The sequence below is a fragment of the Piliocolobus tephrosceles genome, chromosome 9 (genome assembly GCF_002776525.5).
Source record: "Piliocolobus tephrosceles isolate RC106 chromosome 9, ASM277652v3, whole genome shotgun sequence".
NCBI lineage: Eukaryota > Metazoa > Chordata > Mammalia > Primates > Cercopithecidae > Piliocolobus > Piliocolobus tephrosceles.
This window is the reverse complement of record NC_045442.1, coordinates 86,939,721-86,953,128: the sequence shown is the minus strand read 5'-3', so window position 1 is coordinate 86,953,128 and position 13,408 is coordinate 86,939,721. Positions and strand designations below refer to the sequence as shown.

General features: G+C 45.1%; 1 protein-coding gene and 1 pseudogene across 15 annotated transcripts in view; both read right to left on the bottom strand.

Moving 5' to 3' along the window:
• The window catches only part of LOC111529800, a 712,005-nt pseudogene that overhangs the window by 256,308 nt on the left and 442,289 nt on the right, over positions 1-13,408 (bottom strand). The gene's annotated exons all lie outside the window — the stretch shown is intronic.
• Positions 1-13,408, bottom strand: part of MARCHF8 (membrane associated ring-CH-type finger 8) — a 148,404-nt gene that overhangs the window by 15,401 nt on the left and 119,595 nt on the right. For 10 of the 14 annotated variants that reach the window (XR_003306642.1, XR_003306643.1, XM_023196752.2 and 7 more), the window contains 5 exons: positions 5,573-5,661; positions 4,484-5,329; positions 2,931-2,948; positions 2,567-2,747; positions 460-607 (listed from right to left, as the gene is read on the bottom strand). Coding sequence is in view for 12 of the 14 variants with exons in the window: in XM_023196752.2 (XP_023052520.2) it covers positions 460-607; positions 2,567-2,747; positions 2,931-2,948; positions 4,484-5,329; positions 5,573-5,661 (1,282 nt within the window). In the remaining 2 variants the exon portion in view is untranslated. The remainder of the gene's footprint in view (positions 1-459; positions 608-2,566; positions 2,748-2,930; positions 2,949-4,483; positions 5,330-5,572; positions 5,662-13,408) is intronic. The other 4 variants (XM_023196758.2, XM_023196755.2, XM_023196763.3 and 1 more) reach the window with 2 other exon arrangements.

The following is a 13,408-nucleotide window of genomic DNA, read 5'->3' as shown; positions in this document are numbered from 1 at the left end:
TGCAGTCTTGCTATGTTCCCCAGGCTGGAGCACAGTGGCTATTCACAGGTGTGATCATCGCACACTACAGCCTTGAACTCCTGAGCCCCCAGCAATCCTCCATCCCTCAGCCTCCTAAGTATCTGGGACTACAAGACTGCACAACTGACCAATGGATTCACAACTCATCCAATGTTGCTTAGTCAAAGAAGAGTGGAAGACAGTGTCCAGCTACTTCCTGCTTTTCCAGGACGCAGTTTGCAGATTCTCATGTTCCAGAATATGAACTCTCCTGACTGGGTTTCAAAAATTACCACCACAGCAAAAGAAACGCCAAAAAGGGGTCTGGTGCCTTCTAACTGATGTCCCTCCTCCAGAAACCCAGACGTTTTTGGCTGACTGGAAAATCCTCTGACCCCAGGACTCCTGTGAGCTATCCCAGCCCCTGTGCTGAGCTTGCTCTTCAGCTTGAGAACTCACCTGTTGCCTGCCCCTGCTTGATCTCCTCGGCGGTACGGTCAATGAGCACATATAAGGACCAGACCACACATGTGATAGCAATGATGTGGAATGTCACTGAGCACATGATCTTCCTGCGCTCGCTGGACGTCATCTGCAACTTCTCCCACTAGAAAAACAACACAAAGTGTGAGGCTCAGGCTTCTGGAAAAGGGCTCCGGTGGGGTGAGAGCATTGTAGGCAGGTAAGATTGGCTTTCCGCCCCACTTCTCCCTTCCCAAATTAGATGCATTCCCACAAGTTTGTTCTCCTAAAACCACTTGGCTTCAACCAGGTACCAGGTGCAGCCAACATTCTATGCAATGAAAAGAAGCCGGGATCAACATGAATGTTGAACTACCATCAAAAATCCCCTTGTCTGCTTACTCTTGCAAGCAGACAAAAAATGGCCTGATAAAGAATTCTATCATTTCAGTCCTAATGAAAACAGTAGGTTGGCCCAGGACCCAGGTGCTACGTTTTAAGTCTCCCTGATGTGCTGACTGGCATGGACGAGCGGAAGAAGAGGGTTGATGATGCCACAACACACTAGCAGATGGGTCACACTACATTGTGAAGGTGAATGGCAGAAGACGCTCACTCTTTGGTCCTTGCTACTTTGGCAGCAACAGCTCGAAATCGACGCTAAGAGTTCCTGGTACAAGCAGACTCTGCTAGTCCCATCTCCTCTAGGAGCTCATTAATTTACTCCAAATAGCCAGACTTTCTTTTTCATTTACTGGTTTCCGAATCAGGAGAAAACACATAAAGGTAGAGAGAAAGAACAATGTGTAAACACTCTGCACATATCCTTTGCCAACCCTAGTCACAGCCTCTTTCCAGATGGGTCTATGCAGGGTAGTTGAAAATAGAGCCTCAAAGACTTCCTATATTGAGAGATTAGCATAGAGTAGGCACCCAATAAATTACAAGGCTTCTACTGGGCAAAACATTTTTTAAAGCAGTTTGCACAAGCCTTCTCTAACATCTGGTCTTTTTCTGCTGGGATTTTATACACTAGCAAGTTCCCTGCTCTTCCTACCTGTAACACAGAGTCAGTGCCTTAGTGCCCCATGCTTCCTGCTACTCCTACAACACACATAGCTTGACACCCTGTTAATGCTCACCCTCACCTTTCTAGCGTATGCTTTACTCCACAGACAGCTTGACCTCTCTAAACTCCTTTCACTCTGCCTGCAAATCCTAGTAATCCTTCAAGAACTGCTCTAAAACCCAAACACCCTGTGAGGCTACCATCGCTCCACTTCCCCAGCACTCTAGCCCATAACGAGCATTTCCTTTTCTGAATGACTGATATGCTCTACCAGCACATCATTTAGTATTTAATTGGCTAGTATTTGATGATGTGACTTATCTTGCAATTTATATATTAATGTTCTGGGATAGGAACAGTCTTTTATTCTTCCAGACAAAACCTTTTGTGCTGGGCATCTAGAGAGATGTATGAAACAGTCAACATTTAAACAGAAAGCCAGTGCTTTGGACAAAGCTCCTCTCAGAGGGCACAGCAACATGGGCCTCCAGACAGCTGCGTGTCATGCAAAGCCTGTGGGTCCTTTCTGAAGACAGCTGCATATCTTGCAACATTTGTGCTTTCTCCCTATCCACCTACTCACGCTCCCGTCCAGCAAATACTTACGGGTGTATACAAAAAAATTTACTGTGTGCTACACTGTGCTGGGTAGTGAGGAGATACTAATCTCCAACAGACAGTCCTAATCAGAGAGGCAGGACGTCAACAGTTAGTACATATAAAATTAGGTCCTGACTAAGATATGTCACAAACAGTCTGTGGTCAAAGGCCACATGACTGACACCAACAAGCAAGCAGTCTTACTTTGAAGGGAAAAGAAGGATTATGAATGGTCAGAAAGAGTTTCTTCCTGAGGAGAGGGACTTGAAAAGTGGCACCAGAAACAACAATCTCTACAATGCAAATGTAAGCACCAGCCCCAACTTTTTAAGGAAATGAACGTAGTAGGCAAGCCATGACCTCATAACCTGAGACACCAGCTCTCTGGGGGTCACTGATTTCAGGAAGGGTGAAGCATCACTTCCTCCCACGTACTTTTCTCAGCGGTTTCAGCTTGGTCTCCATGATGAACTCATACTTGCAGAGCTCACAGCAGCGCGTGTCGGAGCTCTTGATCCACTGCTGCAGGCAGGCCTGGTGCACGAAGTGGAGGCTTCCTGTGCAGTGGCAGGGGGTGATCAGGGGGCTCTCATCATCTCCTTCACAGTGGCAGATCCTATAGTGGAAGGAAAACCCGTCATTCCAAGGAGAGTCCCACGACAGGGAAGCTGATGCTTCAGTGGCAGGTCAATCCCCCCAAAGGAAACTCAGAAACAAACATTACAGAAGTGACTACGGGCACAAAAACATAGAAACACAAATGAAAACAATCACTACAAACTAAAAATTTCTAGCTTACCGCACCAACATGGAAAGTCTGGAGGGCATTTGGCAACAGAAAGGAAAAAATGATGTAAGAAATGACAAAGCAGTCATTTTTTGATATGACATTAGAACTTCACTGAAAGATGAATTTAAAGCAACATGGAATCATTTTCAAGAACATAAGATGGTAAAATAATTAGAGGAAAAATTTCTATGTAAAATAAAACCAGCATTCCAACTTCCAAAAATACTAGTGACTTTAAATGATACTTGCTTTTTAGCTATAATCACTGACTTTACCTTCATACCCCACAACTATGTATTTCTGTTATCTCTCAGGAAGTAAACAAAGATCACAGTACCTCTCCTAGACCTAAAACACTCACCATTACAAGATGCTGCAATTTCATCTCTTTTTCTTGGGACCACTAACAGCAGTAAGTGAGAAATTAACTTGAAAGCACTCTCTATTTCCAAGGAAGTATGCACCAAGATGTAGCTATTAGCCTGAAGGAACTTAACAGGCTTTTAAGAAACAGAGGGGTCTTTTCCAGCAGCTACAGAACAGTTTGGGGCACTCGTCCTCTGGAAGGAGCCAGGCTCTCAGGCTGTTTGTTTTAGTGAGGGGGTCTCTGATCCAAATGTTAGAAATGATGACAGTTGGCACTAAGGAGTAGAGACTGGGGAAAGGTCAGAATGAGAAGGGCACAAGAGTCATGACAAAAAGTGAATTATGGAGGCCAGACAAGGATGCTGCATAAGGGAAGACAAAGAGGGGAAACAGAGTTAGGACGGGACATAGGTTGGCTACACCCCAGTTAAAAGGAAGGAAGGAAGGAGCTACTGGAGAACAGCCAGTCTCCACATACCTTTTGGGGGTAGGTGGGGAGCAAGGGTTAAAAAAAAGGCTGGGAGATGATGCAACAATGCTTAAAATCTGGACCATCAGGCTGGAAAGCTGGAGATACTAGTTTCTTTCTTCCAGTTTCTTTATGTAAAGTCTACTTATTTTTAATTTAGAAGAGTCAGCTTGGCCTTTAATATGTGTAGCTTCTTCTTTTTTTTTTGGTGGTTGCTTTTTTAGACAGTTTCACTCTTGTTGCCCAGGCTGGAGTGCAGTGGTGTAATCTCAGCTCACTGCAACCTCCGCCTCCTGGGTTCAAGCAATTCTCCTGCCTCAGCCGCCTGAGTAGCTGGGATTACAGGCGCCCACCACCACGCCCGGCTAATTTTTGTATTTTTAGTAGAGACGGGGTTTCGCCATGTTGGCCAGGCTGGTCTCAAACGCCTGACCTCAGGTGATCCACCCGCCTCAACCTCCCAAAGTGCTGGGATTACAGGTGTGAGCCACCACGCCCAGCCAGCTTCTTCCTCTTTTACCATTTGTGAAACTATCTTGGGACTCACATCATAAAAATTAAGTTTTTCAAATGATACTGATACTCCATTCTTCTGGAGAAAACGATTAACCCACAACTGGTTACAACTTCCTATTACTTCATTTTCCTGAAACTTCACATATTAAAGCAAGATGAGGCTCCCGATGCGAGCAGCGATGGCTAGGGTGGCACTTCCTGGCAAACTAACCTGCAGACATCCCCTGATGTGGACACGGGAGATATAGGGGGTAATTTTTCAGAGAAGGGAGAAGGACAATCCAGGTCGCTGTCCTTTTCCGTGGAGCAGAGAGGAGCCCGAAGAACCCTACTCTTCAGTTTTGCAGATGTGCTGTCCTCAAAGACATCGTCATCTCCCATCTCGTCAGAGCAGAAGCCCATACTCCCTGCCAGCCCGCTGGAGGACTTGGCAGTGTGCAGGCGAGCGGCACAGCTCTCCAGCTCATGGAACCTGTGCAGGCTGCTGGCGCTCGAGCCGTGCGACAGTGAGAATAGGTACCGGAGCAGTCGCCGGCTTCGGGACATGGCGTCACCATCTGCCTTCTCTTCCAGCAGCAGGCCGGGCCTGCCCCGCTTGCCAGCTTCCACCTCTGAGGCAGTTGAGCGACTGGCAGAAAGGCATGAAACACAAGAATGTTTGGAATTGCCAAGAGGTTTGTGGTTCACGGTTCTTTTTTCTTTATGGTGAAACCTGTTAGTTCTGAGACACGGATCTTGAGGGAGTATTAATTTTCCTTCAGAACAAGTTCTTTCCATATAGGCAAAACTTTCTGAAGTATCCTGCGCCTTCTCACCCACATCATTGAGTGACCTTGAGAACTTCAGTGTTCTTCTGGCTTTGGTATTCTTAGCAGGCTTCAAGGCCTGGACCCATTCTGAACCAAAGGAATTTCTCTTTGATGCCTGTGACGTGTCCTTACAGATAACTGTCACAGTGAACCCTTGTGTCAGAGAACTCTGGCAGTGAGGAGCTTTCAAGACAACAGCAGACTGCACGGAACTGTGGTGACAACACTCAGAAAACACTGCACTGGAACTGCATGCAGAACAGTGGGATAAAAGCACAGAAAGTAAAAACAATTTTAAAAGAGAATAGACATCATAGTGAAGAAATGAGACTAGCATGGGTAACTTGGTGAGCAAACCACACATAAAACTGGGCCAAATGTTTAGACCAAAGGCACACTGAATAAGCAAATGGAAATTCAAGGACCTTCAGACACTAATGCTTATTTCTGGCTGCACACTGATCAGGGCAGCATCTGAAACAGAGTGGTACCTGCAGATGTCCTGGCTGGATGGCGTGATGGAAGTGCGAGAGAAGGACGACACCGGAGCCGGAGCTGATGCTGACGGAGGACTCCCAGCCTGCAATGACAGAGCTCTGGTCAGTGTTCAGGGAAGAGCCAAGGGGACTGTGTGCACTGTCTCCTGAACGGTGACAGGTAGAAACCCTAGAAATGTCTGCTGTTTCCCACTGCTCAATGAGTAACACAAATTAGATCCCTCTAAGCCTTGGCAAAACAAATCAAAAATCGCTATTTTTTTCTTATCTGTGGATAAAAGTGTAAGAAATATCTGAGGCTATGGAACACCACTACTAATCTCCTGCAGGTCCAGTGGCCATTTATTTTCTAGCATCTAAATTGAATTAGTTCATACATAAGTCAAGACACCAAGTACTACAAGTTATCATACAAATGCCAAAGAAATATGAGGCTCCAGGCCTGCCAGCACTGGCTTCCCCAGCACTCTCTCCTAGTTCCGGAGATCACCAAGCCTGGTAGATTTAAGAGCTCTCTCCCACCTCACAACCTCATGCACAGTGCCAGATGCTCCCTGTGTTCCACAAAACCTCACTGCCCTGCCACAGCTCTTCACATAAAACGGAGTCCAGACCACCTGACATTGGGGGACGCCAATCCATAGCTCAACCAGGGGCCGAGGTAGAGCACAGAATGCTCCCAATAAGTCTAATCTTGAAACTGTAAATTAAGAAAAATAATCAAGAAAATTTAGATTTGAAAGAAGTACAGCAAGAGGTCATGGGATAGAATAGAGCCTCTGAGGTGGTGAATAGTCAAACTTAGAGAAAAAATCTAGGAAGGAAAGGAAGCACCGCAGTGAGGACAGAAATGGACAGAGAGAAATAGGGACAGTGAGTGGCACTGAGCTGAGGATGTGCCACCACCGCTAGAGGGCCCCAGACTCCCACGGTAGCCTCGGATTTCCCAGGCTCCACAGCCCCACAGACCTATGCATATTCATAAAAAAGCATTTGTCTCTCCTTAAGACAGTGAGCCTGAGTGAGAATCTGCTCCATGCAACCCCAACAGCCCCAGGAAAACAGTGCCATGAGTCTGTTATCACTGGAAAGGCCGTATCACCACCTACCTTCTGCAGGCCCACCTGCATGGCCCTTGGCCCTGACTCCTTGATACAAAGGAGCTCCACCCTGGCCCACCATTCCCCGACTAAGGCCTAGTCCCCACTCTTTCTAAGTGCCATCCCCAACTCCTGGAACTCCACCTATGGGACCCCCGACCTTGGTCAGCAACCAGAACAGATATGGCCATTGCCCGGAAACTCCTCCTCCTCCTACCCCTCACAGCAAATGAAGCAGCCTGGAGAGAGCCAGGATAGCACTCGGATTAAGGCACCCATCCCATGGCTGCTCCCACTCCCAGTGCAGAGATTCAACACCACTTTAATCCAAGTCCACCTGAAGAAACAAGATCCAAGAAGCTCCTCATCAGCATGCTTCAGTGTACGCTGAGATCACGCTGTGCCACTCCATGAGCACATCTTTGAATTCACCAAATAATCTACGTTTATTTTCTAACTGAATGTGCATACGGGCATGGGGTATACGGTCTTTAAAAGCATTAGAGGTCAAAGTTCTTAGGAATCTAAAGTTTACTTGAACACATGAAAATAACATCCTTGAAATAACCCTCCCATCACTACCTTTGTCAATATTCTTCCTAAAACAAAATGAGAGACATCTCTGGATGCCTGTGGACACTATGCTATGACATCCCTTGCATCCTCTAGGCCTGACTGCATAAGCCATTGTCCTCTTTCTCCAACTGCCTTAGACACTGTCCTCTTTCTCCAGCATCCTCCACTCGGGGCACCCATCACTGGCTCCACCTGCCCTGGAGATGAGCAGTCAAGGCCTTTTAGTATCATGGGCTTTACTGTTTATACCACAAGGGAGCAGACTGAGAGTATATCCATGCTAAGGTCCCCAAACTCCTACAGTCCCCCTGTTCTCTGACATTTAGTCCTAACACTATTCTGGGACTGAAAGTCTTCCTGTACTTATTGCTCTCTTCTGTTACTTCTGAGGATGACCAGCTCTGTTCAACACACATAGGCAAGGCTGAAATGTGTCATGAAGACCACAGCCTCATCATGGTGTATTGAAGAGAAGTGAGTGTCTTCATCATCTGTCCCCAGACAGACTTTGAGGAAGAAATACCCAGCAATATCAACATGCTTGCCCCTCATTGCTATGAGGTCGCTTCTTCCTCTGCGTTGCTGGGTCAAGCATAGTCCCTGGAACTGAGGTATTGAAGGAAGCCCCCTCCCTTCAAGGGATGGCAGCAGAGGAAAGTACCCCTAAGGTAAGAGCATGGTCCTCTTGAAACCACGTGTACTTTCCTGTATTCTGAAGGGAAGGCAAACCCTGTGGGAGGAGGTGGGGTCTCATCTGGCAAATTGTGCCCAATCAGGGTCAGTGTCCTGAGAAGAGGCAGGTTTCTGATGGGAAACTAAAGTTCTGAACTCCAGTACTAAACTACAAGTAATCCATGTCAAAAAGTGTACTCTGGGATAATGATTCCATTCTTGCATGCCCATGATGAGGAGCCAGGCCTGAAGGTAGGAAGGCAGAGCCTCATAACAGAACAAGCCTGGATCAAGGAAGCAGCCATGCCAGGCACACACATGGCAGGACATATGTTCATTTCCCTGTGTGATTCCCGGTGTGTGTGCACTTGTAGCAGATGTCAAGGCCAGCGTGACAGTAAGAGAAGACCAAAGGAGGAAAAGAGTTCAGGGAGGGCTGGGGAGATTCTGCCCTGCTCAATTTTACATAGGAAACAGGAAACAGCCTTGGCATCCTCTGCCTACATTTCTGCTCTCATTTCACCCTTTCCAATCTTATAGAAAACATTACAGGATACTCTCAGCAGGTATGTCCAGTCCAATCCTCATCAAGCCTCCCAATGACAGAGAAAGAGTCTCTCTTCTTATTAGATCATAAAATTTCAAGAAAAATTTAAAAATCTACTTATTGTTATTTTACATAAATATAAACTTCAACAAATGCTAACTCCTCCAATAAAAGCAAGAAAACCAGTGAGATGTGTGGGGTCACCACAGTTCCCAGAAGAGGCTCCTTCTGTCACTATCTAAAGAACAGCAAACATTTCAAAGGTCAGAACCAACCCATACGCAGAACGGTCAAGAAAACAATTTTAAAGAGCTTTATTTGTTGCTGCTATAGACCTGAGAGAAATCTATCAACCAACAAAGATCTAAAAGACTGGCTGATCAACAACAAAATGAAGCTGACAGCTTCAAATATGGTTCCATGGCTAGATTCTGGAAGCTAGTGTAGTTAAAGGCCAGCAATCCCCTCTTAGGCGCTCTATAGGACAGGACCTTACTAGATGGGACAGGACCTCACTAGATGGCACAGGACCAGCCTGTTCTGCTCTTTCTGAAAGCAGCAGGCAGTGTGGCATGTGGGAGCTGGGGGCAGTACTAGCCTCAGCCATCTGTACCACACAAAACTCCGGAGAACACCTACACTCTCCTCTCAATAGGATCAGACCACACATGACTCGACAATTACTAATAAAAGTGCAAATGTTCATCGTGCAAAAATCCAAATGTTTCAAGAAAACTTAGGCCCTCTGTTCCTGAAGTTTTTTGTGGGTTGCTGAATGACAGACTTTTCAGTCATGAAAAGGAATATAAAACAATCTCACTACAAAAAAAAATTCTTCTAAAAATCCCCCCTTCTTAAGATGTTGTTATTAATTATGCCAAAACAAACCTCTGGATTTCTATCCAAGCATAAATCCCAGCTTATTTTATTTCTTAGAAATGATAAATACTTTTCGACAATTTGTTTTGCTACATCCAAGTCTCTTAGTGGCTGGCTTTCTTATCAAATTCAGTTTTAAATGACTTTAACAAAGTTGCCAAAGAACATATCGGGAATAAAAACCTTTCCATATATCCTTGGCAAAAACTGGCATTCTCCTTTTCTCAGTTCCCTTCTGAGAGTGCCTGCTGTTACTGGAGCAGCTATAGCAGTGTGCTTACCCAGTTGATATCGCACACATCCTTCTCACTGCAGAACACCAGCGCGCCTTCCTTGGCCTCTGGTGCCTTCTGCCAGGTTACTGCCCAGCCTCCTCTATTACCCACGCCCCTCATTTTCTGTGCAACCCCCGACTGGGCCTTCTTTTCACTTACCAGCAAAGCTACTTTTAAACATTTGGGTCTCAGACGCCTAACAAAAGCAGATTTGCCCATCTGATTTATCTCAAAAGGGAGAGGGCCACAGGAATGATCTGTTTGGGTGAGCTTGTTTTTAGGCAAGGAGGAACGTGAAGAGGGGCTAGATAAGGAAGGTTAAGAGGCCAGAAGAGCTCACGGTTACAACTGACCACCAATTTCAGTACTGCAAATCAATGACTTAGCAGAAACAATGGGAAAAGATGCACACATGGCTCTCAAAACATGAAAAGATGCTTCACTTCTCTCACAATGAGAAATACAAATTAAAACTACAACGAGATACCATCATCAGCCAAGAAAATTTATCAAATAATATGTGTTGGCAGAAGTGTTGGGAAGCAGGTATGCTTATACATTGCTGGTGGGAAAGCAAATGGTAAACCTCCTCAGGATGACAACTGCCCTCAGGAAAACAAAGACACATATACTCTGTCTCGCCAATTCTTTTAGGAATTCATTCTCACACACCTGTGCGAAGAGGTCTGTACACTGCACTAGTTTGTGACAGCAAAGGCTGGAATAACCCTAAATGCCCATCACCTTGGAGCTGAGGCAACACTGTTCCATCTACAAAAAGAAATACCAGTAGTCGTTAAAAAAATGGGAAAAGTTCTCATTATGTCCAGTAATGAACACACAAAGTTAAACAAGCAAAGAGAGGCACCACTGCCATCTGTGCTCGGGTTACACAGACTACCCAGGAGGGAGACGAGGGAACCTGGATGGAGGGACATGGACTTGTCACAGAGACCCACAAAACCATAATGCTACTTTACACTGATCAACATTTCCCAAACAGAAATTCATTTTTAAAATAACATGTGATTGATGATTTAAAAAAGTAAAACAAAACTGCAGAAGCACAACCAACTGCAATGACTTTCCAACTTTGGGATGACAGGTAAAGAAATCAATGTAGTGGGTGATGACCTACGTTTTTAAAAGTACAATAAAATAGAATATGCCAGAATGCATCTGACATAAAAAGGATAAAGTCTTCTGAGGTAATTCTGTCTCTCAGATGTGTATGTAAAAGTGAACTGGCTTTCAATATAAAAGCTGCTTCTTACTTTGGATCATGGTCAAAGTCACTTGAAAGTCACTGCCTGACTGTATTTCTACAAAGAAAATACAAACTATCAAAAGAAAGAAAAGAAGAAGGTGGCTAAATCAAGAGATCATGTTGGCTGTTGGCCCAGAGGCTCTAGAAGCAAATGGCTCTTACAGATCTCTAGAAAGAAGGTTTTCCTCTACATGGAAAGCATTTGCCACCCATATAAGGGGTGTGTTGCTATGTAAACAAAACTTAGTGGCTTAAAACTACACAAATGTATCACTTCACAGTTCCCATAGACTAGCCTATGCTGAGATTCTGTGTTCTGGTCAGTCTCCCTCCTTCCTGGAGGCCTCGGGAGAACTGCGTTTACACATTCTCTCAGGTTGTTGGCAGAACACAGCTCCCTGAAGCTTGAGGACTGAGGGCCGGTCTGCTGGCTGACTCCACCTGGGGCAGGCCACATGCATCTGCAGTCACATGACCCCTCCCATCTTCAAAGCCCACTTGTGCTATCAATCTCTCTGACTTCCCTTTCTGCCACCAGAGAACGTTCTCTGCTTTTTAAGCACTCACGGGATTCCACTGGGCCCATATCTATAACCCCAAATAATCTCCCTTATTTTAAGGTCAACTGTGCCACACAACACAACATGATCATAGGAATAATAATAGCAATGCATTCCCAGGTTCCAGGCAATTGTGGGGACATTTTTGGGGGCCATTTTAGAAATCTTGCTCACCAGATCACTTTTTCATTTGTGCTTCCTGCTCAAGAGGTTGCTAGCGGTTACTGCCCTCCCACTTCCAAACTAAGAGATAGGGATCTGCTCCTAACTGCCAACTCAGCAGGCCTGACTTCATACCACAGAGCCAAATAAACTCACTTGGCACTTACACACTGCACTGTGCAGACTGAGATTACATCTTACCAAACTTTCTGCTTAGCACAGAAGTTACTCTGTCAAACCAATGCTTCATTATGAGTAACTCTGCTTTCAATAAATAAATATCCAGTTGTATTCAACTTCAAAAATGAGCCACAATTAAAAGAGGCCATTCTGTGGCTTTTCTGTGGCTTGCTCTGATAAATACATGTTGGCATATGAAGGGCTGTGCCAAGAACAAGCTTTCATAAAGGCAATTAATTAAAACTGACCATTAAAAAAGTAAGTATATACAATATGCGATTCACAGAGAAGCATGTACAATAAAAACTACTGAATGCTAAAATGATTTCCATTATAAATGACTCTCATTAGCATTGCTTAGCAAGTAGCATTAACATGGAATTCTTTTCTATAGTGGCCTTTTAAAGGGAGTTAGAATATTTGAGTAGCAATAAATCCCCAGAACAATGAGGGGCATATATTACAGCACTGGTGGAGGGGACAGAAGGCCACAGCTGAAGCTGCTTTTTCAGGGCTGTCTTCCTCCATGCTACAGCTGAGGATCTTACAAATATAATTTGTTTTCAATAAATTACATTGAAGACAATGATTTCTGAGCAAAGGTGGCTTCACAGTCCCAGAAACTAAAGATGTAACATATAAAAATTCAAAATCACCAGAAATAACATGGTGAAAGGGGCTGTGTTTGTGAGTTACTTATCACTCAAAAGGACCCTTTACTACTGTTGATTTCCTTTAAATATTGACCTTTTCAAATATAGTCAAAATACATTTTTATTGCCAAGAGGCAATAAAATATTTCCTCTGAGAGAATTCTGGGGCAGTGGCCAAAGCACTGGCTTTTGACCCCAAAGTCTTCCCTCTATGTTCTGGGGCCAGTCCACTGAGCACACTACTGAGCAGGAGTTTAATCATTTAAAGAATGAGGTCAACAATCTACAGGGCTGCCACCAGGATCAAATAAGTCAGAAGAGATGCAGAAATGCAGCACACACCACTCCAGGCACACCCCCAGTGTGGAGGAAGACTTCCGTGTGACTACCACTCTTGACTCTTGATGACCTAGAAAGTAAACCTGCAGGTCTCATGTCTGCTACAAAACGCCTCATTCCAACCAAGGTGACCACTGTCCACCCACCTGGGAAGAAAACAGCTTCTGCTCAGGCTACTCGTCTGGCCAGCCCTGGCCCAAGATGCACAGAGCTCTAAGAGTGAACCCTGAGCCAGGGAGCATCCTACTGACAAAAACATGGTAGGCAGGAAAGATGACCCTCATTTCCTCTCGACCTAGGCCCTCCTTTCCCAGCAACTGGTGGCCTTTCCCACCTCTCCTCCTCCTCCCAGGAACACTCCCACATCCCAACCCAGCATGACTGGCCCCTCCTCAGGTTTCTCCTCAGAAAGGGCTTTTCATCCCTGTTATGATATCCTTGTACCCTGTTCATTTCTTTCATTGCACCTATCAAGGTTTATGAGAAGATGTTACTGGGATATGTTAACTTAGAAGCTGTTACTGATTGGTCTGGTATACAGTAGGTGTTTAGGGCACATTTGCTCAATGAACTAAATAGCTACCCTCTGGGGGGACTGTGCCTCTGCAACAGGGATACTC